Source organism: Callithrix jacchus, chromosome 2 (genome assembly GCF_049354715.1).
Source record: "Callithrix jacchus isolate 240 chromosome 2, calJac240_pri, whole genome shotgun sequence".
Lineage (NCBI taxonomy): Eukaryota > Metazoa > Chordata > Mammalia > Primates > Cebidae > Callithrix > Callithrix jacchus.
The window spans coordinates 30,792,652-30,819,826 of record NC_133503.1 but is presented as its reverse complement, the minus strand read 5'-3'; the positions used below and the strand labels follow the sequence as shown (position 1 = coordinate 30,819,826).

Sequence of the window (27,175 nt, the reverse complement as noted above, 5' to 3'; positions counted from 1 at the left end):
GTGGCTCTGTGTGGTGGCTCAGGGGTAAGGCGACACTGAGTGTGACTGTGAGCTGGCAATGGGGACTTACCGGGTCTCCAGTGGCACGTTGCTGTTTAGCACCCAGCTGTCCTGAAGCTGAACGGACTCTGGTGTGGTGGCCAGGTCATTGGGCGCAGGGGCCGGGGCGTGGATCTGACTCCGCCGATTGGTCAGTGAGTTCCGGTTGAGGGAGTTGGCGGACGAGTGGTGATGAGACAGCGTGTGGTTGTGAGGGGGTGGGAGAGGGGGCCTCAGAGTCGACTGGCTGTGGTGGTTTGGAGGACCTGAAAAAAAAAAAAAAAAAATGGAGAAACGACTGTCAGCGTCTGCGTCCAGGCTCAGGCACTCTGCAAACCTCTGGAGGAGAGTTTGAAACCAGTCTCCAAGCTGACAATTGCTGAAAGCCGCAAGCTAGAGAGACAGATAAGACGGCGGCAGGCCTCCCAGAGTTAGTTACAAATAAATAATGGGCTTTGCTTTGCATTTGTGCACACGCATCAAATGAAGAATAAGGAGAAACTAGCTTAGCCAAAGCAGGTGGATAAGGGCTGACCAGAGACTTATTTGAAACATATTAATACTTCAGTTAAAGTAACATGACATTCAAGGCGGATGACTGTCCTAACGAGTCCCTATTGCCTCTCTGGGTAAACTAGTATACTGCACACATTCTTTTCAGAAATTTCGTCTTTTGAAGATATTAAGAATATGTACACTCTAAGTCAGGGGATAGAACCTTTAAATACCTGTAGGGGCCAGGCAGGAGGGTGGAGTGGGCCAGCTGTGGATGGAGTTGAGGTGGAGAGACTAGGGAGCAGCCCTCACTCAGCACCAGGTCATTTGGGCCACGTGGGACTGAGGGAGGGCTCAAAGCAGCTGTGTCTTCTAGTTTCTCTAGAAAAGCTGGAAATCTGGACTTGTAGATAAAATTTTCTGGTTTTTAAAAATGTGGACAACTTAAAATAAAATTTATACATATATGTATGGGTGTATGCACACATATTTGTGTATATATGTGTGTCTATATGTATAATATATACACACATGTGTCTATATGTATATATGTGTAATATATATATATATATACACACACACACACACACACACACACACACACATTTATTTTAAACAGAGAGTCAACAAAACACACCTGTGAGCCCATTCAGCTCAGCAGGTTGCTAACTTCTCTCCTCTGAGAGATGAACCCTGAGGACTCAGTCTCTGGAGCAGGTCATGGCAGATGTTTTCAAGCCACGACCCTGACTCCAAATTGCATCCTGCCTTTTTTTAAATAACAAAATCCTCTATCCTTGCAGGAAAAACAAAAGAGAGCTCCCCCTTGCCAAACATCCCCTTGTAGATATCGCTGTCTCTGAGAACTCCACACAAGGTTTTCCTAGCAACCGATTCTCAATCTACAAAATGAAATATTTTAAGCATAATGAAAATGAAAGTAGTTCGCTATGTGATGAAGCCTATAATTTCGTTTTAATGGATGCTGAAACGTGACTTTTAATTTGTGTCCTTTGAGAAAGTTTATTTTTTGAAGCTTCCAGTCAGGGCTGGCAGCTCACCAGGTGACTGCTGAGCCTTGTCATTTTTGGCCCCTGCCAACTTTAAAAATCCTCAGCCCCTGCTGTCCTGGCTTTAAGAAGTTGGCTCAAGTCATTTAAACAAGCAATTTGACACAAATTTCAACTACTTGTCTCCTTATGTGGTCGGGCTACATCTCCAAAAGGTGTAATCTACATTCTGGGGTTCCTGTGCAGGCTGCAGAAACGTTCTGAGGAAAAGACAACATGTCAAGAAGATACTAGGTTTGGAGAGCACCATGACCAACAAACACAGGACGGAAAAATACAGAGGAAACTGGTTCCTTGAAGTTTGCATCTCTAGGCTGAAATTACTTGGACAATTTCTTTTTTCTTTTTGATGTTTAGGAAAGGACAGTGACAACGAGAACCCAGTGGGAAGTACCACTGTACAGTTGTATAGATTTTAAATCGTGTCCTCCAATGAACCTGTAATTCCTATTTTACATTATACATCAGTGACATTTTAAATATATCTTTGGGGGAGTTTCATAGCTGTAGCAGGCTATTATATTTTCTGGCATTGTTGTCTGTCTAGTAATGTATTATTACATAGTTATTTAGCATCTGTCTGTCTCATATTAGTGGAAAGAGGTGGGAAGGGGGGGTGAAATGATGTCATAATGATCCTTCAGGGATGCTATCCAAGCCCCCCGCACACAGTTAATGAATTTTCTTTCCCCTTCTCTCAACTCCCATCCAAGTAGTGTCATTATTCCACATTAGGTAGGTAATTACGAGACCTGCCTCAGGAAGATGGGGCGGGCCAGTGCACAAGTGAGAACCTGCCCTCCCCAGCCCCAAGTCCTAACTTTTCATCTCTCTCTGTCTTGGCCCCCCACCCTCCGCTCTCCAAACCACACACTCTTCTAAAGTACAAAGAGGCTGTGTGAAGGATTTAATCTCCTAAATGAGATATCAGACCCTCCTGGTTTCTGTCTATTCACTCTGAGCTAAGGTCTTCTTGTCTACTCCAGCTCGTGTGGCCCTTGTGTGGTCCATCTGTGTTATTCGTGGGCAGAATTCCTGCAGGTGTTTGTGTGCTGACAATATCCAGGGGTGGGCCCCAGCAGGAAGAAAAGCACTGACCTGGGTGCTACGTGGTATGTTCCAAATAAAATGAATTGGGAATTTTCCAGTTAACTAGAAGAGAAGTCAAGTTCTCTCTTCCTTTATTCTAAAGAGAAGGCCTAGAGCTTCCTGGGGGAAATGGAGAAGGAAGAGTAAGGGAAGAGGGACAAATACTTAATTCTCCACTCACCCAGCCCTCCTATAAAGCAACATGATATTTCATTGCAAATAAATCAAATTGTTGACAGCAACAAAAACAAAAATGATCTGGCATCCTCAGTACTGGAAGACATTCTCCTCCGAACTGTTGCTCATTTTCACCACAGCATTGATTATATTTGCTCACTTATCTATCTGTGCTACAGACATATTTTCCAGCAAGGTACAGGAGACAGAAGGAAAAGACAATTACAGTGCAGAGTGGTAAATGCTACCACTGCGATATATACAGAGGGATGTGGGGACATCTAGGAGAGGCATTTAGTTAGAGGTTAGGAGATAAAATCTATAGGACTGGGTTCGAGGATTGAGTCTGCCACTTTCTGGCTGTGTGAACCTAGGCGTGCTACCTCATTTCTTTCATTCTCAGCTTACTCATCTGCCAAATGGTGAAAACAGCAGTAACTACCCGCTAAGGTTGCCGTGAAAGTTAGAGAGGAAGGATGAATGTAAAGTGCTAAGAATGCTGCCTGATGGCTGGCAGGTCCCTGAAAACCATGTGCAGAGAACAGCGACGGGGTCTTTCAGGGATGAAAGGATGGATAAGACAGAACCGCAGCTCTCAGGGAGCCCAGATTTGAGTAGGAAAATTAAATCCGAATTTCATCGATCTAGGGCAGACGTCATAGACTGACAACCCTCAAGCTGAGTATTATCAAAAATTCAAAGTTGAGATTTTGCAGAGTGTTTCCAGGTTTCTGACTTCTCTTGAAAACAAAATCAAACCCAAAATACGGAGTCTGTATCCTCTCAAAGCAACTGGATAGAGCTGAATGCTGTGGGGGAGGGGGGTGGTTTATCTGATTTGCCATCAACCCTTGTCATCCCTGTTCTCTTAACCTAGCTGGCTGTATGTATTTATGTTACTGACGCCTAATAGTATGTTTTTGACTCCTAGCTTCACTCGGGTGCCCTGGTATTCAGCGTAAGTAACGTACAACTTGTATGAAGCACCTCTGCTACAACGATTGATCGCAAGCACCTTTTTGCATTGGTCACTTTTCATTACAGTTATCCAACACACTTGCTGGGTGGGAAGGTTTTCTATTTCCAAAATGCAAACAATGGCTGACGACATGCGTTCCTGCTTTCCCAAAGCCAAAATACACGAAAAGCCCTTCTGCAAAGCAACTGATGTCTTCAACCTCCTATGAAACAGAGATGAATCACTCAGCTTGATGAAGGAACCCTAACGTCCACTCTAAGTTCCACACATCTATTGGGTTCAATTAATGTGCATATTATTAAGAGCTCTTCTATTACGTAAATATGCAATTATGTAATAATAATGCAATTTAAACATTAAAAACTATGTAACATGAATCCTTATACAGTATGAACCTACTGAGTAGGCTATTAGTAGGCAAAAGGCAACTGTCATTAAAATATTGGTGCTGACCTGATATTATTGTACCTGATTACTTTCAGTCCAGAACCTGGAATTTATTTTTACGTAGTGTATGGCTTTTAGTCCTAGGAAGAAGAAACAGTTTTATTGGCTCTTTACTAAAAACTAGGGAAGGTATAGGTAAGGCTCTTGAAAAAGATAAGTGAATTTATAGAGAAAGTGTTTCCTGTATATTTAAAAATCAAGGGCTTGAATGAGCGCTACTGTCTGTCCTGCTGAAGAATGGTCTGTGCTTTTGGATTTTCTGTGGGACAATTGTTGCCAGTTGATTTTGAGAGGGATGCCAGTCACAGAGTCTGTCCTTCTTAAATGCCTACTGGTTGGCAGCACAACTTGAGAAAAATGAGACAGTGTTTCTTTCTTGAGCAACAATACCAATTCCAATAAAGTCAGACGTGGGAAGTGGAAAACCTTGGCATATCAGCTTTTGTGTGGACTCCTTTAGAGCTGCTCATACAGCATGGGGAAACAATCAATGCCCACGTTTTAAACAGCATATAAAGGAAGAAGTTCAGGGGCTTAAAGGAAGAAATTGCTAATGATTGACTATTGTTGTTGCACTCTGCCTAAATAAATAGCTGGAGGACATGTTTAGGTTGGGTCTACTCTTGCCAAGGGTTGACAAATAGATGGGGTGGGTAAGCAGAGACAAATTAAACTGCCTTGTCTTTCACCATAGTCTTCATCAGTTTGTCCTGGTGATTAGAAATGATGATAAAATATGTGAAAGAAAAAAATAAAAGTAGGGGCCTGCCTAGCTGCTAATAAATCACTCATTCCTGGGAATGGCATGCCAATGCTTGGTCTTTAACATTTTCAACTCCCTCAGACCCTGAGATGACAAATTAACCACAAACTCTTTGCCTTCTCCTGAACTACCTCTTAGGGGGCAAGTTTCATCTTGATAGCAATTTAAAGATTCTAAAAGAGGGGATGGTGTTGGCAGAGACTTGGGAATCTCTGGTTGATGATAACTAGCACCAGGACACCCTGTTCAAATTTGACCTTGAATTGGCCACAGGGAATTGGGGCTGAGGATTTTAAAAAATAACAGTGTCTGCTTAGACCTAAGGAGGACAGAATCTATTGCACAAATTCAGGCTAGTCGTTGGCTTTGAACCCCTGCTTGGCCACTGATCAGATGTATGACCACTGGAAAGTGACATATTTTTCTTTCTAAGTCTGTTTGTTCACTTGTAAAATAGGTATGGTAATTTTACTTCTCATACATGATTGTTAGGAGAATTGAATGGAAATATATTTTTCAAGGGGCCTAGCACAATTCTTGGTACATAGCAAGCTATTGATACATATTATTACGATGATTATTATTTGGTACAATTAATCGTTCTGAAAATAGTAATGGCAGCTATAGCAACTACGACTCTGAGGAAAATGATGAGTACCTCCTAGGGCACTGTGGGCCCCACTTCTCCCAGTTCTTTGAAATGGCAGCTCTTGGAGGGGGATAGTCAATGAACATGTGGCTGCAAAATCATCAACCTCAGACCCCTCCATATTCAAATTCAGCCTGTAGGAGGGCAGAGTGACGAAGTGACATGGCCAGGAACAGTCCCAAGAGTGTCTAAGAGCCCACAAAAATGAAACTTGGGTTTTAAAACTACTCCGTTTCCATAAACAAAACAATTGATGGTGATGATAACAAAATGATGATGTTGATCATGGCTGCCATGAGTTAAGGTCTCCATGTGTGTAGGGTACTGTGCTAAGTGTTGTACAAAAATCATTTCAATGTATTCTCACTTACTCCTAGGGGACAGGTCACTTCTCATGCTCATTTCACAGATCCAATAAGTGAAGTTCAGACAGGTTAAGCAATGCATAAAATGTCACATAGCTTAGCAAGTGGTAGAGCTGGTTCTTAATCCCAGCGTCTCTTCCCCTCCCAGCTATATGCAAAGGAACCCAAAGCCAGAACACAGGCAAACAGGGAGAAAACAGATGCCCTGCCCTGGCTGATATATGCCTAGCAAATACAGAGGAAAACAGACTTGACTCATTTCCTTGCACATTTGCTTAAATGGCAGAACCCAATCTTGTGAGAAACTGGAGGGAATTGCCCACCTCCAAGCTCTGCACCATCTCACGGATGCTGCCTGAATCAGGAGAAATAGGCCAGAACAGCCAAGCTGCAGTACAATCTCTTTTTTATGCCTTCCCAGAGGCCCTCCCCAAACTTCCTTCGCTGTGCTGCATCCCCGGCTCCCCTAACCAGAGGCGGTGAGGAATGAGCAGCAATTAGGCCTGTCAGGGGCGAGAACCAAGGGCACACTCCATCCCAGCTTGTCCTGTCCTGCTCTGACCGGAGGTACTTTGCCAAGAGGCCGGAGATGGAGGGAATAGTTCCAAATCCAGTCCCTCCCATATTTGAAGAGATTTCCTTATTTGTCTCTAAGTAGTGGGCACTTTGGATGTTGAGCTTGCTTCCTTCTTCTGTCTTAACACCTACAGAATGACTTCTCTCTTAAAGAATGGACTTGCATGTTTCGTTACTGACACATGTATGGTATTGCTGGCTTCACAGGGCAGGTGACCTGTCTGCAGTCTTTCTTGGATCTGGCCATTACTGTCGCAAGCTGCAGCTGCAGCCTTTCCACATTTCAGAGTGGCAGAGAAACAAGAAGGGGGATGAAGCGGTGAGTCAAGTTCTAGCCTCTTCCTTGTTTCTCCAGGCCCCGGCTCCAGCTCTAGCCCGTGCCTCTGGCCTGGGTTGCAAGGTCCTGGATCAGGGAGCTGTCCTTGAAGGAAGCACCCCACTGAGCCTCAGCAGAGGGCAGAGAAAGAAATGGCTGTGCTTGCCTGTAAGGAATGATTTATAGCTCTCTTTCCTACACAAAAGATATGACCTTAGAGAAAAAGCATTCCAAATGCATTTGCAATGACGCACAGATCAACACTGCATAGCGGAACATGGGAATTACAGTCACAAGGAGCAATCATTTGCAGGTTCAGAATCCAAAGTTTTCCTCAGCTCTACCTACGTTCAGAAAGGACTAGGGTCTGTAGGGACATCTTAGATCATCTAAGCACAATAGCTCCCATTTAATAAGCACCAGCTGTATGATAAGCACTCAACATATTTCATCTTATTTAAAACTTTCGATAATCTTTAAAGTAGATATTGCTCTCCACTTTAAAGATGAGGAGACTGAGGTGCAGGGAGGTTAAGTAATTTAATTCTCTCTCCTTAAGTTGTGTATTTAACTGTAACGTATCTGTGCCCCTCTGGGTGCTTGCTTTGCACACTGCTTACCATTTTTTTTTTTTTTTTTTGAGGTGGCGTCACCCAGGCTGGAGTGCAGTGCAGTGGTGTGATCTCGGCTCATTGCAACCTCCATCTCCCTGGTTCAAGCAATTGCCCTGCCTCAGCCTCCCAAATAGCTGGGATTACAGGCACACGCCACCACGCCCAACAAATTTTTTTGAACTTTTAGTAGAGATGGGGTTTCACCATGTTGGCCAGACTGGTATTGAACTCCTAACCTCAGGCAATACACTCCCCCTTGGCCCTCCAAAGTGCTGGGATTACAGGCATGAACCACACCGCACCCGGCTGCTTACATTTCTTTTGTAATGCTCAGCACCAGGTTTTATATTATTTTTGGACTCTCCTATGCTCTCCACTAGATCATGAGCTCCTCCATTAAAAAGAGTCTGTCTTACTTGTCTGTATATCTGAGCATAAGGCTGCAGTGCCTGGTATAAAACTGGTGATGAACGAACAAAAGAATGAATGGACAAATCATGTCCCTGGGGGATTATGTTTAGCGTCTCAGAGGACAGGGATCAGAGTAGACTTCTGCCTCTATCCCTTGAGCGTTCTAGTTGATTGCTGGAATCAGTGATGCCCTCCCACTTAATTCCCTAGTTCCTGTTACCTTCAGGATTCCTTTTATAGGGAGATGGCTAGACATTGAGAAAAGGTGACTTCAAACTCCTCTGTCTTTGATTGTTTTTTGGTTGTTTTTCCTGGCATTTGCTGCCTGACCACCTCTTCTGCTTTTTATAAATTAAGAAGAAAAAAAAAAGCTGAGATATCATACAATTCAGCTTTTCAAAGTAGACATTTCAATGTTTCTTCAGAATATTCACCAAGATACGCAACTGTTACCACTATCTAATTTTAGAACATTTTTATCACCCTGAAAAGATGCACCATGCCCATCAGAAGTCACTGCCCAGTCCCTTCCTCCCTCCCATATCCTCTGGTAAATGTTAATCTACTTTCTGTTCCTATGGATCTGCCAATCCTGGACATTTCATGGAAATGGCGATTCCCTCTGTTTATTATAACCACGACATCGGTCTGTTGCAGAGCTCCATCGGAGTCAGTCAAAGTTCACTCTCACAGGGGGCACACTGCCTAGCACTAAAAAAGATCTTCCCCTGGCAGCCTGAAGCAGGTCCCCCGTAGGCCTTTTTGTGGCTGAGATCCTGCTGCTGTTGATATTTTTCAGATGGAGATTGTTAGGTGATGGCATTTGAGAGCCAGCTGCACAAGAGAGTGTCCGAAGGAGAGCCTGGAATTTGTTCTAGCGGTTCAGGCATGGCTGTAATCACCTAGCCAGGCACAGGCAGGGACTTTTGTGAGGAGGGGAAAGGAGAAAGGAGGAGACCCTTGAACTGGGTACCTAGTCAGCAGCTGCCCTTGGGTTAAGCGCTTAATAGCTATTGTGAATTTGGGACCATCCCGCCCCAGTAGGGCACGTTCTCACACATGAAGGGTCAGAAAGGGATTTTAATCATAGGTGCCACATTATTTGACCATTGCCCCTATACTCATTCTTTGCTTTCTTAAATCATCAGGAAAGTATTACTTGAGATCAATGTCAACTCCATTAGCTACTTTCCAAGTGACAAAGACAAAAAAAAAAAAAAACACTTGAAATACTTGAGAAGAACCCTTCTAAAGAGATTTTATTACACAGTTACGTCTGAGCAGTGCCTATCTGAGCATTTCAATAAATCTACATTACCCTAGGTATTTTGGCATCCTCGGGGAGAGGAAAGCCTATCAGTAAAAAGTAATGATTTTGGGTTTTTCAATTGCCCTAAGGATCTTGACAATACTATTAAGACCCATGCACTCCCTGTCGAGAAGTTTAGGAGTGAAATTATTAATATGCCCAGACGTTATGTTGATTGTTGTGCTGTAGCAGAAAATACTCTTTCTGTTATGTGAGCAGCATTATCACTTTCCCAGGCAGAGAATTGCATCAAAAATTTAAACTCCTCTCATTCCAGCTCATCACATAGCTTTTCAAGGTGTTATTGTAAAATAGGCTGGGCAAAATTTGGATATTTCCCTACCCATGAAAGATAATACATTTTTCAAAGACCAGGCTATTTTTTCAAAAAAGCCAGACCTCACAGTGGAATTCTCTTCCGCCAAGATGCCACTCTTTAGGTCTTTAACTAGATTTTACCTGGGGTGTACTTCATTTCTTTTTTCTCTTTGAGATGTTTAGAGTACTTTCTCCCAAACACAGAAAGAGGATCAAAACAAAGATAAAATTTAATTTTGATTTGAGACAGAGCCTCTGATGATCAGAATAATGGAAACAAACTCTGATCTACACCATTCATTATTACCAAGAGTGGCCGAAGCACACCAGTTAAATAGCAAGGATGGGATAACGGTTCCTGGAGCCTTTTCATTTCAAAGCTCAGCAGAATTATTTACGATCTGGGTGACCTTTTCCCAAAATCTCTCCTGGTACATGCCTTATAGGGCAAGGGAACAAAAGTTTCTCCATACAATATAAACAGAAGTCAGCTGAATGTCAGACCTTGAACTGCATCTGGTGTCATATCAAGTGACAGCTGATATCATGGGATGTAAAGACATGTTGCTGGAGATATTTTCAGAACCCCCCTTTTGCCTTTAGAATGCACACACATACACACACATGCACACACCCACACAAGTAATTACCCAAAATAATCAAATATCTGAAGAAGCATCCACTGCCCAAGATTACACGGCTCAAGTACTGGCAGAGAGAGTGCTCTTTGGCTTTTGCTTATAATTGTTTATTTCAAAGTTGCCTTGGAGTTGTCTTTACCTCCCAATTAAAGTAAATCAGACCTCTTACGATCCTTCTCAAGATCAAGATCCTTATCACGATGTTGCACGGATGATGAGTAGAAGTACCCTACTGTTGAGCAGGCTAAGAGGAAAACCCTCCACCTTCACCTTGAAGATTCCCAGGATGCCAGGAACTTTTAGACAAAAACTGGGATTACCAGGAGGCCACTGTGCTCTCAGCCCTCAGTTTTGCAGGGGGAGAAAGAGGCATTGCCATTAGGATCACTGGCTCCCACTGACTGTGCTCCACTGGAAAAAAAGCTTTCTTTCTATCAAGGGATCAGGATGCCATTGGGTATTTTCAGTCTTGAAGACATTGATTTCTCTAGTTTTGCCTGGGGGATTTCTGAAGTTAGACAACCAAAGTTTTGAGGTACTTAACTTCTGTATCCTCATCTGTAAAAGATGGTTAATAACAGCTCCTACTTGATAAGAGAGTTAAATGAGATAGTATGTTTAAAGTGCTCAGAAAGTGCATCACAAATAGGAGACCTCAGGAAATGTCAGCATTTATTTTTGCTTGAATAGGCTAATTGTATGTATGTATGTGTATATATATACATATTTAGACGGGAGTCTTACTCTGTCACTTAGGCTGGAGTGCAGGGGTGCAATCTCGACTCACTGCAATCTCTGCCTCCTGGGTTCAAGCAATTCTGCTGCCTCAGCCTCCTGAGTAGCTGGGACTATAGGTGTGTGCCACTGCATCCGGCTAATTTTTGTATTTTTAGTAGAGATGGGGTTTTCCCATTTTGGCCAGGCTGGTCTTGAGCTCCTGACCTCAGGTGATCCTTTTGCCTTTATCTCCCAAAGTTCTGGGATTACGGGCATAAGCCATTGTGCCTGGCCTATTTTTTGAGGTGGTGGAGACAGGGGTGACATAGACCCTGTGATTTCGATTTTTTTGTGTGTTGTTTTTAGGAGACAGGGTCTTGCTCTGTCACTTGGGCTGGAGTGGAGTGGCATAATCACGGCTCCCTATAACCTCAAATTCCAGGGCTGAAGCAATCTTCCTGCCTAAGCCTTCTAAGTAGCTGGGGCTACAGGTGCGGGCACACACCACCATTCTTGGTTAATATTTGTTTTTATTTTTGGTAGAGATGGAATTTTGCTGTTTCCCAGGCTGGACTTGAACTCCTGACCCCAAGCAATCCTCCTACCTTGGCCTCTCAAAGTGCTGGGATTATAGGTTTGAGCCACTACACCCAGCCAAGATTATTTCAATGACTTGAAAAACTTTCTATTGCCAGAAACTTTTAAGGTAAACAGCACCACTAACAATCAGGGGTCCTTTTTCCTACTAATGAGTTACAGTAACTCCAGGCCCTACAGAATATCAAAATAATCAGTGCACTTATTTTTCACATTTGCACTTTAAATACACTGAAATAAAACCATCCAATGGTGGACAATGTGAAGTGCCTTTCTAAAAGCTTTTTTCCTTTTTTCCTCTTGTTCTTTTATTAATTAGCACAAGGAAGACCTGTGTTACCTTGAGCTCTGGTAGTCCTGGTAAGATCAGCCCCCATTTTGCATGAAAAACTCTATAATAAAATCAAGCTTTTCAGGTTTCTTCGGCTCATTTATGAGCCATGCAGGTTGCTCCATCACTGCGATCCACTGTTGAACAATTCACTGACGTCCCGAGTTGTTCATCACATTTAGATGGTTTAAGTCATGAATTAGCAATTTGTTTCTCAGGGCTTCTTGGGTTACTGAAACATCCTAGTATTTATCATCTCAAATGGGATCATTCTTAATCCCATAATGTAGAGAAGGAGTCATCTCTCACGTGAAATAATCAGATTTGGCGGAGAAAATAATTTCCATTTCTAACACTGCCTATCTGACACTTTAATAGTGTAGTCTGGAAAGGCTTCTCGATAAGATGATATTTGATCAGAGACCTGAAGGAAATAGGGAGAGAGCCATTCCAGTGTCTGGGGGAACGATGTTTCAGGCAGAGGGAAAAGCAAGAACAAAGGCATTTTAAATCCGGGACTTGTGTAGTCTGCAGGAATTGCCCAGAATATCAGCCTAGGTTTGTCTCTATCCTGCAGATTTAAGCCTAGTTCTTGAAGAAAATATTACAAGAAATAAGAAAGGCCCTGATGTGGATCCTCACTGGCCTTTGCTTGATTTGGAACCTGCCAAGCAGGCTTCTGTTTGAGGCTCTCTGCATTTCCTGTACCCTTGGCCTGGAGATACAGATAACCGAGTAGCTCACTCCTTCCATGTCTGCAGGTCTCAGCTCAAATGTCATCTTTTAAGACCTGCCTTCCGAGACAGCGTCAGTCATCTTATCCCCCTTCCATTGCTTTCTTTTTCTCTAAAGCACATATTGGTATCCAGTTTTTAAAAACTCATTTGTCTTTCTGCACCAGAAAGTAAGTACCTTGAAGGCAAAGATGCTATTTTATTCTCTGTTGACTCCCTGGCTCTTAGAATACTTGGTAGACACAATCGATGGTTGTTGAATGAATGACTGAATTTGTTAATTAATTATATATTGACAAATACATCAAGAACAAAGAAATTGGAGGAATATTTCAAATTCCATCAGAAATGAAAGGATGTCCAAGTACACCACGCTATCATTTGAGACAAATCTCAAAAGCCTGAACTTGATCACAGTTCAAGAAGAAAAATTATCATGGGCTTCCTTGTCAAAACACAGTTCTGTCTCATGCAAACCATAGCAATTTTTTCTCTTCCTACAGTAATCCAAACATGACAACAAATGTCTTACAAGCAGAAATCCCCGTGGAACAAATGGGAACAGAGGCCTCCCACACACCCCAAGCGGGAATAGACACATTTCACTTCCAAACTCTGACTAACAGGATCTCCTGTGGCTCTTTCTGCCACCTGAAAACGTTCACTTCTCATCACAACTCCACTGTATTAAAGAATCTTTGCTAAAGGCCTCTGACTCAACCGGGCGGGGTGAATCCTGATTCATCTGTGTAGTTGGTGATACAGAAAGGAATTCAGTGTGGCACAGAAAAAGGATGACATTGCTAAGAGTGTGCAAATCAAAAGCAAGATACATGGAATTCTGCTGCTTTTAGGAAGACTTTTTGGATGGGATCAGATGAAATCCAATGGCTTCCAAACTCTGACTAACCCTATGCTGATGAGTACGATGCTTTCTGGTTGCTCCGTTCTAGCGCTGACACTGGAGCTGACATCAACACATTATATATGGAAAGACTTTATTAGGTAATTTTAGCCCACCGAATCTTCATAAACTTCTCTGGTTTATACATGGTGAAATAGAGTTTGGGTAGAGTTTCTGTTCAACAGATTTTTTTTTTGTTGTTGTATAGCAGGGGTCCCTAACCCCTGGGCCACAGACCAGTACGGGAACCGGGCAGCAAAGTAGGAGGTGAGCAGAGAGTGAACAAGCATTACCACCTGCGTTCTGCCTCCTGTCAGATTGGCGGCAGCATTAGATTCTTGTAGGAGTGTGAGCCTTATTGTGACCCGGCACATGAGAATTCCAGGTTGCGTGCTCCTTATGAGAACCTAACTAATGCCTGATGATCTGAAGTGGAACAGTTTCATCCTGAAACCATCCCCCTCTTCCACGGAAAATTTGAAACTGGTCCCTGGTGCCAAGAAGGTTGGGGACTGCTGTTGTATAGAGCCTAGAAGCCATATGCAGGGAGTTACTTGAGAAAGTCTTTTATATTCTCTGAGAGAAATCCAAAGAAGTGACAGTTTTCTCCACAAGATTCCTTTTGCCTGCTGTCCAATTAAATTCCTTACACAAGAACAGTGACACATTAGCTAAGCTCACTTATGGCAAACAATTCTTAATCATGGGTTCGTTCGTTCATTCCTTTATTCATTTCTTCATTTGTTCACATGTTCCTTCATTCAGCAATTAATGATTGGGCATCTACCCTGTGTCAGAAGGCTTTTAGAGGTACAGAGTTTCTGGCCTTGAGGAAGGTAAAGAAAGAGACATGTCCTGTACTGACCTTTTGGGTAAGCCACAAAGACTCCACCTTAACTCTTTCCTTTCCTGGTGGTTTTTAACCACCAAAATACTTCACTTTTCCATGTTTGTTTTTGTTCATGTTTCAGCTCATGTATAAAATTTTGTAGAGGCTATTATGACACACTACTTTGAAGGTGTTTCACAGATGCATACTCTTAAACTATACATCCACACCTTTCCCCTCTCCTCACCCCAGCCTTATCTCCCAAGGCTGAGTCACTATTCTGTTGGGTCTACAGATACGCACAACCCAATGTACAGGTTTTTTGCTTGCATACCATTTAAAGGATGTGTTATGGTACACAGCACAATTCACAAGAATGTTAATTATTATCTATGGAGAGAAACTGTAACATTTTGATTCATTTGTGTTTTCAACTGAATGTGGTATTTATCAACTGTCTTTTGTGTTTAATTCTAGATAATAGAGAATGGCAAATTGGAGTCTTCAATCAAGCATGCGGAATACACGTGCTGTATTGCTTTCTTTGCAAGGTTCAGAGTCAGAATTCCTGCCCTGGGTTCTGAGTTGCTCAGTGGAGTCTATGACAGAGAGCAGTGGAGACATGTGACTTTCAGGGTACTCTTTGCATGCACAAAATGGCACAAGATGTCTGGATTTATGAAGGCAACATGGAAGTGGAGGATAAGAAGAGATGTTACCTCCTGAGTTTCTTCCAGTCATCCAGTCCTCATCTCTCTGTACATCTTTGAACACTCTTGAGTGCCATCATGCCAGTTCCATGGATAAAACAAATACCCGTCACTCAGCATCTTTCTAACGAAAACACATGCAGTGTGGTCCAAAGGAGAAATCACAAATGGAATTGGGAAAAGCAGGCAGGCAGACTTGGCGGGGTTTCTTTTCATTTGTTTGTTTGTTTTAAGAGTTAAACAACAGAAAATGTAAGGACTGTTTCATTAGGGAATTAAAAAAATAATGACTTCTGGAATTAACCAGAAGCAGCTCATGACAAAATACAGTATCATGCTAGAAACACAAGTTTTACTTTTCATGAAAACTAGCCACACTGCCATGATGTGAGCTCGCACACATTGCTGGTGGGGATGCTAAATGAGACAGCCACTCTGGAAAGCAGTCTGCCAGCTTCCTGTGATGTTATACTTACCATACACCCTAATAAGCCCAAGTCTAGGTGTTTGCCCTAGAGAGATGCAAACTTAATGTTCAACCCAAAAGCTGCACATGAAAATTTGTAGTGGCTTTGTTCCTAATCACTAAAAACTGAGGACAACCAGATGTTGTGTAATTCGTGGAGTACTATGCAGCAAAAGCAGGAAGGACTCGAGTTAATAATGGCTGAGAGAGTAGATTTTAAATGTTCTCACCACAAAAGACTGAAAAGTATGTGAGGTAATGAATATGTTAATTAGCTTGATTTAGTCATTCCAAAATGTACATATATCAAAACATATATACCATAAATATTACAATTTTTATTTGTCTATTAAAGAAATTAATTAACTAAATAAAGGAATGGACTATTGATACACACAGTCGCTTGGATACATCGCAAAGGTACTATGCTGAATGAAATAAATTAGTTTCAAAAGGTAAAATTTCATGTATAGGACATCCTCAAAAGGACCAAACTATAGTCACAAGGACAGATTAATGACTAGCAGGGATTGAGATGGGGCTGGGGTGTGGGAAATTCTTGAGGTGAAAGGGTTTTTTTGGGTTCCTGCAGAAATCTATACTTGTGTTCAGAGCTACAGAACTGTACACAGTGAAGCCAATTTTACGGTATGTTAACTTAAAAATATATTACAAGAATAAAATTAAACATCACACTGAATGCTAGGAATAGGACAGAATTGCTTCGATCGATGGGGGAAAGACTTGCTTAATGGCAGGAACCGTTTCAGGCAGAGACATCGAGCCTACTCTAACCAACAGGGGAGCAAAGCAGCCTGAAAACTTGGCAAATCTGTTTCCAAACTATTTGTCATGTCTTTAAAAAAAAGGCACACTGGAAAACACAAAAACGGAATCAACTGCTGAGTAAAAGTTCTATCGACATATCGTTAATCGCTTTTGTATTTAAATTCATTTAAATATTGTTTGCTAAAGCTCATGTGATCTGTTACAAGCTGTTTAAGAAACTATACTGTGTAAAAAGGAGAATGAATGGTTTCACTGCACAAAGCTGTCGGCTTCTCTGCTGACACTCAGCGCAATCCATAACCTTGTTGAAACATTAACAGGACTGCATTACTCATCACAATAAGATTATTAGTTGATGGAAAACAAATTACAGAGCTTCCCAACCTGCTATCCTTCCTGACTGCATACAAGGTGATTTTTCATGAATGGAAATTGCTACCCAGGAAGAGAAACTCGGTTGTCTTAGGAAATTTGCAACAGTTGAAGGGGTCCATTCTGGTACAAAAAGTGCAAAGTGGTAAGAGAAAGAAAAAGTTTAAAAATTATTTAGAGAGAAGCCTAGGGTTCTCATAGCTTGGTAACATATTGGGTAGAGATACAGAACATGAGCTGGGAAAATGAAAAAAAAATCGTACCTGTTTTGTTTAATGCGATGGCACGGCTCTGCATGTTGCCATGGATTTATGGGAAAAGCACCTTTAGGAATGGAGGGGATGCCAAATAACGTGCTGGCAATTTATGGAGACATCTAAAATGACTTGGTCTGTTCCAGTCCCTGTGTCATGAATGCCAGCAACTAGCAGAGGCTTTCTCATCTTTTAGTTCTCAGATCCTTCTGGAGTACCTTCCTGGATCACCCTCTTCCCCTGCAGCTGGAATCAATTTCTCTCCTTCACCACCTCCAGCAATCACATACAGATGCTATTTTCCCACCCCCCACTCTCATTCATTACTGTCCTTATTCTTTTGCACAAGGGACTGAGCCCCAAGTCCAAGGTCTGTTACATGACTGAATGGGGAATCGCAATAACGGTTCATTAGATCACAGTTTCCAATAGCAACGGCTTAACCTGGGGAAACAGGTGTGGTGTAATTAGCATAGCTGTCTGTACAGCTTTGGCACCTGTAACCCACATCAGTCCTGTCCATCAGATCCCAGGGGGTTCCTAAATGATGCGGCTGGAAAGTCGCAGAAAGGAGAGGGATGTACAGAAAAAATGGCACTGCCTGGGCTCACAACAGGGACTTTGGCTTACAAGAGCTTGTCCCAGGAAATAGGCTAGGACAACGTGTGAGAAGTGTGAGAATCCTAACGAGTGCCATCAGCACTGATATAGTTCACGACACTCCATTGCACTAACGGCTCTTTTCACTCCTCCGTTTCTCTCTCAGTTGGTAGAGCAGTACCTTGTCTTATTGCCATCTAGCTTTCTGGGGAACACTCTTGCCCTGGCTCTGTCCATGTCCCCTGAGGGGCTCTTACCTTTCCCACTTGCACTCATGAGGGCACAACTAAAATGCCACCTACTGTTTTGTTTCCCACCCCTTTTCTTTGTTTCCAGTCTCACAGAAAGTCAATAAAAACCATCATTCTGCCTACCTGGATGACTGAAGGGCAGTGCAGCCTGCACACCCGTCCTGCCGAACGCGTACTAAGCTAAGCCTCCTCCGCTGCACTGGTCCTGCTAGCTGCCCGTGATGCTGAGCACACACATGCCAGGCCCTGGAAGTCTGCCCTGAATGGGCTGGAGCCGAGTTTCCTTGTGGGAGGACGGGAAGGTTCGAGCAATGTGGGCATGCCCTGAGTCAGACAGGCGGGTGCTATCTTTGTCTTCTCTCCCAGGGATCACGCTGCCAGTCTGGTTAATACCCAAAGGCTCTCGACATGTCTCATTGCTCCAGCCAAACTCCCTCAATCCCAATTTCTTCCTCTGAAGCAGCTTTCTTCATGTTACATCAGTGGCTAGGCTTGACATCGGTACTTGTTTTCCAGGGGGAAACAGACCCTTTCAAGTACTTGCTTTTAAAGGTGATGACAAATGTGGATGTCTACTCTCCTACCAGGTGACATTTTGGTCATAAGATGAGGTATGGTCTGAAGCCAAAACAATTTTAAAGAAATGTTAGGAGAGGAAATTGGAATCTTTCCCCTTCTAGGAGGAGGGATGTCTGGTTTTCTGAGTTAAATGCATTTGTTCCACCCTGCTATGACGCTGCTTTCTCTGATAGTTTAGGGATAAAACAATTAATGTGATATGGTGCTGGAAATGCAAAACATTTGAAAGTTTATAATAATATCTGATGTAATATTATGTGGGCAGGTTTTACTCTTCTACAAAACAGCCTTTTCCAGCCTAACCAAAGGAAGTCATCCAGGGTAATGTGTGTTGTGGGGGGATCAGTCCCAGTTTAACCTGATTTCTAAAATTGGTTTGATAATTCCAGATCAAGTTCCACCTCCTATAAGGTACAATCCTAGACATCTTCACCATATTCATATTTATACTTTTCTGTCACCTCCTTTAGCACATTGTGGGTGTCAAATTCATTTCCACACTTATTCATTAACAACAGTGATGATAACAATAATAACAATCGTTAACTTTTTGTTAGCACTTTTACTACCTGCCAGCTTTTGTGTTAAGAACTTTACATAGATAATTGTATTTACTCATCATAGTGACTATATTGGGGTGGAAAGAGATACCCATTATATAGATCAGGAGACTGAGGCTTAGAGAGGTTAAGTACCTCACCTCAGGTGGGAAGTGAGTAAGAACCAGCCCAGGCCATCCCACCTCTGGCTCCTCACTGTAGTTGGTCCTAGATCATGAATGTACCGTTTTTTCCCCCCACAATTTACTCATAAATGAGTTAGTCTAAATGCATGAACTTCCCAGACAAACCCAAACTCACTGTCTGCAAGTGCTTGATATTTTTATTTTAACCATGCTGTGTGGATATAATAATTCAAACTTGGAAGCTAAATTTGGCTGCGTTTTTAAAGAGAGCATAATGAGCATAATTCAACATTTAATTGATGACTGAAAACCTATTAAGACCAAACGTCTTATACTGTGCAGTCATATAGCTGTGTATTTCCTTTTGATTTATTTTGTCGCCATCCTTGAGGTCATGCTGTCAATCTTTGGGCTGTTTCTGGGTCTGCTGCTCACAACATCACACACCCCTTACCAATTTGCTGTTCATCTCTGAAATTCTTGTATTCAAAAAAAAAATTAAATTTTTAAAAGTCATGTGTGAACAAAGAACAAATCACTTGCTGGAGGCCTAACAAAGTATAGAGCAAACACCTTCTAAAAGCCATTTCGAGAATTCACAGGGCAGTTTTTGAAACTTATTTCTTTACTTGGGGTTACTGTCCAGAAAGCCAAAGTTGTCAAGGGCCCATCAAGAATGCTGACTGTGTTCTAAATTGTTACTCTGTTGCTTTCTGCACGTGACCTTCTTTTCCCAGGTGAAATATAAAATTGGAAGATAGAGATCACCTTATATTTGAGAAATAAAATCTTGCCAGTGCGTAGGCTGGGACTACAAAGGTACAAATCCTCTTTCCAGGAGTCTCGAGGTTGACTCTTTTCAATACAACGTGTAGGCTGCTGTGGCTGGTGAAGAAGATTTGGTTTGGTTTTGGGTTCGGCAAACGATGACCGTGGACCACATTCAGCTCCTGAGCTAAGAATGCTTTACACATTTCTGAAGGATGGTGAAAACAAAGAATATGTGATAGAGACTGTGTAGCTCACAAAGTGAAGCCTAAAATATTTTCTATCTGGATCTTTACAGAAAAAAATAATTGCTGACTCTTGGCCTAGTGGATGAGGGAAGGCTTCCTGGAGGAAGAGGTACATGCACTGTCTCATTATTAATTCAACAGGGTCTCCGTTAGTCTTACACACATACATATGTATGTTTATTATATATATAAAATGTACATATATATAAAATATTTATGTACATTTGAATGAATGAATGAATGAATGAGGAAACAAACAGGCATAATTGGTAGGGTCAATTGTGTTGACCATGGATGGTGATTCGACTCTACCAGTTTTCCCTGTTTATTTCCTTGTTCATTCATTCAAGCATACATATACACATAATAAACATACATACACATGTGTGTAAGATGGAAGGAGACCCTGATAAATTAATAGAGACAGATACCATGAGCAAATACACACTGTAAATCAGCACATTCACTTTAGCTCACTGAAGACCCAGTTGAGCGGAATAGCCACCGTAGAAGGAAACAATCACATTTCCTTTCTCAGGCTCCACGTTACATCCACTCACCATCAGTCTGTACAGGACTGAGACCTTCATGATGGAATTACAGCAAGAGGCATGCTGCTCAGCAGCCACCAAATGACTCCTCATAGAAGTTAACACTCTCTCCCCCTCCTCCACCTGCAGTCAGACTCCCAACTTACAACTGTTCACCTAGGCAGCTCAATATGGACCTCGGTGAAATCAGCAAACGTATCTTTTTTCTTCTCTGGTGTTTTATATCGTGCCTACTATTTGGGCTTTATTGAAACAGAAATGTCACACTGCTATCTTTAGAACACTCATAGAATTCGAGCTAAGAACACTGTAGCTAGTGCCCTACACAAGAAACTGAGGGGATGCAGATTTCATCTCTGAAACGGCAGAAGTAGACAGAGTTTCAAAACAGCTATTAATCTGCGATAAGGGAAAAGGGATAAGGGCTCAAGATCTTCCTTCCAACTCCCATCAAAACCGAAGTTAAATAATCCAGCTATTTCTGAAGCAATTAGCAGTATATATTATTTCCCAACACTCATGAACGAAATCATTTTGAAAACCAGTGCTCTTGACACGTTCCGCTATAAAATCAATTACTTTTAAAAGCAAGAAGCTCATTCTCCACCCGGGGAACATATGATACACCACCTGCCTGCTCCAAGAGATGCTTCTTGTTGTTTTTTTTTTAATGGGTTTATGGGGCTGGGGTGCTCTCCCTTCTGGTATTATCTGCACATGTCAGCAATAAGGAATTTCAAACATATCCCTATATTCTATGACTCTTATATGGCCCAATTTACAGGCATTTTGAGTCTACACCATCAGGAGACTTTTTATCTTTTGTTATGAATTAGGCTTTCCCAACCCGATATGATCTTAATTATCAGAAGCGCATTCTCACCCAAGTTCAATCTCTGACATCATAATAAAGTACAGTAGCTCCATTTCTGATGAGAAAAAGCTGATTCAGGGAGATACTGTATATATCAGTTTGCATAGCAGGAATCAGGCCTGAATTAATTTTTCTAGAGATTTTTCATGGATAACATTTTCGTTTTCATCAAAGGCAAGCAATTTAAAAGTTCCTCTTGCTGTTGACAGTCTCTACAGTAGGGAACTTGGGATGATTACAAATGGCAATGCTTCTCAAGGGACAAAGGGTGCGATCTTATTTCCAGAGCTTATAGCATAAGGCACGGTCAGAATGGTGCTGCATTAGTTCGCGACATTCTGCTTTTTTGCAAGAATCAGAGGCAAATAACCCTTCTTGGTGGCACTTACAAAGTTGTAAGCCTTATGCAACTGTATGGTGTGCACACATTGCTTAATAAGTGTTTGAAATTGGCCATTTTCTATCAGAGGAAAAACAATAACTCTTTTGGGGCTAGTTTAAATGTCATTTAATGCATTTCCAGTTTAATTCAATTAATGGCACCTTGAAAAGAAATTATGCTTTGTTTAAAAAAAATCTCTCTTCTCTACAAATGATTCACTTACTATCAGAAATTGGCTAAAGATTATAAACATTCTACCAGAGTGGGCAATTGTAGTGAGACTTTGTCTCTACAAAAATAAGAAATGAAAACTAAGCTGGCATAGTGGCATGCACCTGTAGTCCCAGCTGTGCAGGAGGCTGAGGCGGGGGATTGCTTCAGCCCCGGAGGTCAAGGCTGTAGTGAGCTATGATCAAACCATTGCACTTCAGCCTGGGCAACAGAGTGAGACCCTGTCTCTAATAAATAAATACATTCTAAGAAAAGAGGGAAATTAAATTAAATTATAAGTCAATTGTCAAGACATTAAAAATGCCTTCTTAAAAACGATTCTTCATATAGTATCACTAACTTATTTGTTCCTACAGCAAATTGAAACATTTATGTCTAAGCATCCCTAAGCATCTTGATAAAATAAGTGTTAAGAAATCTGTATTTGTGAGGATGTGTCTCAGGCCATGTCACGACTACCCTTCAAATTACCTCTGAAAAAGCCCCCTCTGTCTGAGATAGGCCAAACTCAATTGATCTTTTTACATCTCTGGACTGCTCTGGAAGAAAGTAAAAACCGCGATTTCCCTAGAGTGCAGTAAGGAGATCTGAGCATGCCTCTTCTTTAAGCAATAACCATTAATATGGGTTCCGCTTGTACCAGACATCTGTAATGCTTTGGGCTGTATTTTCTGGCAAGATAACAGTGTTGTCTTGAGAATTGGTGCATGAAGAGCACAGAAGGCAGAGAAGCAGAGCTGAACTGCTCACTTGTGCTCCTATCTGAGGGACAACTCTTATCTTGCATGAAAACATAGCCTTGAGCCAGAAAGAGAAATTTCATAAGTCTTCCCCTACCAATTTTGTCAGTCTCTATTTTTGCTTGTGGCTCATGGCCGACCTTGATTAGAATCCACTCTCCCATGTAGCAATTTGAGGGAATCTGAAATAAGATCACTGAGGAACATCTCCTAGACTCCTTCAGTTCCAGATGCCAGTTTATTTGACAAGCCATTCTATGGAGATTCTTTCTAGAAAATAACCTGGAAATAATGCTCCATCAATTCAGTAGCCACTTATGAAGCATCTATTTTATGCCTGAGCCTGAGTGCAGTGCTAAGAACATGGCAATATCTAAAATATGGTCCTCATCCTTGAGGAGTTGGTTCTCTAGTAAGAGAGACAGATGACTTCAACAGAACGTGATAAATGGAAAGAAAAGGGAATGTGCAGAGTATTATGGAACCATCTTCTTCTGATGGTAACATAATAGACACTCATATGCTTTTGCATAAACTCAGAATTTTCTAGACTAGGGCAATTTTATTGGCGAGCAAGATAGGCTCCTCTAAGAGGCATTTCTCAAATGCTCTTTAAACAGTCTAGGAATGATCCTGACCTCCCTTCCTCCTTCTCTCTCCTTCCCTCCTCTCCTCTCCCCTCCCTTCTGGTATTATCTCCCTCCCTCTATTCCTCCCTCCCTCCTTTCCTCCCTCCCTCCCTTCCTTCCTTTTTCCTTCTTCTTTTTTTTTTGAGCCAGGGTCTCCCTCTGTCACCCAGGCTGGAGTGTACTGGGGTGATCTCATCTCACTGCAACCTCCTCCTCCCAAGTTCAAGTGAGTCTCGTGCCTCAGCCTCTTGAGTAGCTGAGACTACAGGCATTCGCCATCATGCCCAGCTAATTTTTTGTATTTTTACTAGAGATGGGATTTTACCATGTTGGCCAGGCTGGGCTGGTCTCGAACTCCTGACCTCAAGTGATTCACTTGTCTTGGCCTCCCAAAGTGTTGGGATTACAGGTGTGAGCCACCACGCCCAATCCATTCTTTTAACACATATTTTGATGTCTCTTCTGTGCCAGGGGATGATATAAGCATATTGCCCTATCTTCAATAATAATTAAGTAATTAAATGTGTTTGTTGTTCTTCCCACTGGATGTAATTTTGAGAAGACTAAAAAAAAAAAAAAAAACAACTCTAGCTATCTGCCTAATAACCCCTCTTTCTCTCACAGCTCTGTCATGGTGCCTGCGACTCTATTAGAAATATCCTTCATGGGTATAGAGGAAATGAATGTCTTCAAATTTGCTAAAGCTCCATGTTATCAAATTAATCTCATTGTCATCCAGTGTCCTATTAAGAGTTGGGGTTCTGAGGACTTTGGGAATAGAATTGGCAGATTTTGAGGCTAGAGTGAGAATAAAATGGATGGAAACCATAGACATTTAGGGGGTTCTTAGAGAGGGTAAGGAAATGCCTATAGGAGAGATAGGAAATGGCAAAGATAATTCTTACATTTTCCTTACAATTTTTATTATGCCCCCTTACCCTAGAGAAGAAGGAAGAAGAGAAGGAGGGAGTTGTGATTAGCTGATTTTTCTTCTTGCTGAATGGAATAAACTATATCAACCCACCTCCTGGACATCACTGAGTTAACTGGGATAATGCTGGCGATTCCCTGCCAAAATAATTTCAAAAAAGCATTTAGCCTTTCTACAGTACACCTTTATAATCATCGACATATGTAATTCAGAACATCACTCTTTTAGAGCAGGCTCCAGGCTGGGTCTGCTTTAGAGTTGGGGTGGGCAGGCACTCAGGACCCAGGCCAGCAATGAAGACTCAGCGGTAGGGTCCTGCAGCCCTAGGCAAGCCAAGTCAGGAGCTCTGTTTTTGTCCTGACACCAGCCTCACTCCAGCTCATGAATCCCCTCACTCTGAGTTCTGTCCAAGCCAGAGCAGCCTTCCTAGGGGATTTAAATAAAGAAACAAAAACACCCCCAAACTAGGCTCCAATATTGCTTGCTTTCTTTAGATGCAAACCACTTGCTCAAGGAGGCATCCTGCCCTCCCTCCCTATGTGCAGCACACACAAGGAAGCCTTCCGTGTGGATTGGCATAGAAATAAGGATTGATTTATGTACTTAAGGCTACCAAGGGAGTGACATAAACCCCGGTGGCGTTCCTGCATCCAGGAGACTACATTAGCACCACTGCATTACCTGGAAGATGCGCAAAATCACATGTGGCTGACATCTCCCCCAACTCAGCGGCAAAGATGCTCACAGGCACTATTCACTCTACAATGTCAGTGAAATGATGTAACATTCAAGAAAAAGGCTCCTTGTATAGCAGGGACACTTTGGAATTATACAACATTGGGAAGAATTAGAAAGTGGCACAGAGATTTTTGAACTTAGACCAACAAACCCAGACTGATGGAAAGGGTGACTTTTGAATCATAAGCCCCTGTCTGTGGGGGAAATCAAAACAAAAATCAAAATAAAATTTAAAACCCATCTGTGTTTCTCTCTCTCCCTCAAGACTTGTATGTGCGTGCGCGTGCACACACACACACACAGTGGGGTACCTACAAGAATTACAAATTAAAACCTCAAGCAGGCCAAAAAATTAAAAAAATATCAAACTCCAAGCTGTGAATACCAAATTTTGTTGTGTTTTAATTAAAGTTTCAAATTTGAGATAATTGTGGTGTCACATGCAGTTGTAAGAGAGATACCAAGTAGGCTTTGTCTAGTTTTTCCCAAGGGTAACATCAGGACACTGACATTGACACAGTCAACATGCAGAAAACACCCATCGCTAAAAAGATCCTCTTTTTTTTGTGAGATGGACTCTCGTTCTGTCACCCAGGCTAAAGTTCAGTGGTGACGATCTCAGTTCACTGCAACCTCTGCCTCCTGGGTTCAAGCGATTCTCCTGCCTCAGCCTAACTAGGAAATTACAGGTGTGCACCACCACACTTGGCTAATTTTTTGTTTTGTATTTTTAATAGAGACAGGGTTTCGCCATGTTGGCCAGGCTCATCTCAAACTCCTGGCCTCAAGTGATCTGCCCGCCTCAGCCTCCCAAAGCGCTGGGATTACAGGTGTGAGCCACCACACCTGGCAAAGAAGGTCCTTCTCGTTGCTGTTTTGTACCCATATCCATTTCTCTCCCACCCTGTGTTTTGAAAACTAAGGTGATGTTTACATATCGAAATCATTTCTTTTACAATGATAAGTTGAGGAGTATTTAATTATATATTTTATGTATATGAGCAAAACAATAGGGGGCAATTCAACAAAATTTATAAAGGAATATTTCTGAGTGGGGAGAATACAGGTGATTTTCATTTTCATTTATATATGGGTCTTTCTTTTCTTTTTAATTTTTTAAAAATTATATTCAGGTTCATCATACTCAACCCTGAACTTTATTTTTATTTGTTTTTTAACTTATATTTTAGGTTTGAGGGTAAATGTGGAAGTTTGTTACGCAGGTAAACATGTGTCATAGGGTTTGTTGTACATATTATTTTATCACCCAGGTATTAAGCCCAGTAACCAATGTTATCTTTTCTGCTCCTCTCTCTCCTCCCACCCTACCCACTTAAGTGGAGCCCCAGGCGTCTGTTACTTCCTTCTTTGTATTCACAAGTTTTTATCATTTAGCTCCCACTTATAAGTGAGAACATGTGACACTTGGTTTTTTGTTCCTACACTAGTTGGCCAAGAATAATGGCCTTCAGCTCCATCCATGTTCCTGCAAAAGACATGATCTCATACTTTTTAATGGCAGCATAGTATTCCACAGTGTATATGTACCACATTTTTCAATCCAATCTTTTGCTGGTGACCATTTAGATTGATTCCATGTCATTGCTATTGTAAATAATGCTGTAATGAACAATTGCATTGTTGTGTCTTTTTTTTTTTTTTTTTGAGACGGAGTTCTTTGCTCTTGTTACCCAGGCTGGAGTGCAATGGTGCAATCTCAGCTCACCGCAACCTCCGCTTCCTAGGTTCAGGCAATTCTCCTGCCTCAGCCTCTTGAGTAGCTGGAATTATAGGCACGCGCCACCGTGCCAAGCTAATTTTTTTGTATTTTTAGTAGAGACGGGGTTTCACCATGTTGACCAGGATGGTCTCGATCTCTTGACCTCATGATCCACCTGCCTCGGCCTCCCAAAGGATTGTGTCTTTATAATAAAATGATTTATAGTCCTCTGGTTATATACCCAGTAATGGGATTGCTCGTTTGAATGGTATTTCTGCTTTTAACTC

At 41.9% G+C, this 27,175-nt stretch overlaps 1 protein-coding gene across 38 annotated transcripts in view; it reads right to left on the bottom strand.

The window, feature by feature from the left end:
* Window positions 1–27,175, bottom strand: part of TENM2 (teneurin transmembrane protein 2) — a 3,966,312-nt gene that overhangs the window by 311,997 nt on the left and 3,627,140 nt on the right. For 36 of the 38 annotated variants that reach the window (XM_078359011.1, XM_078359016.1, XM_054252473.2 and 33 more), the window contains one exon: window positions 71–305. In XM_078359011.1, the coding sequence (XP_078215137.1) occupies window positions 71–305 (235 nt within the window). Of the gene's footprint in view, window positions 1–70; window positions 306–17,935; window positions 18,069–27,175 lie in introns of those variants that run through there. The other 2 variants (XM_078359119.1, XM_078359120.1) reach the window with 1 other exon arrangement.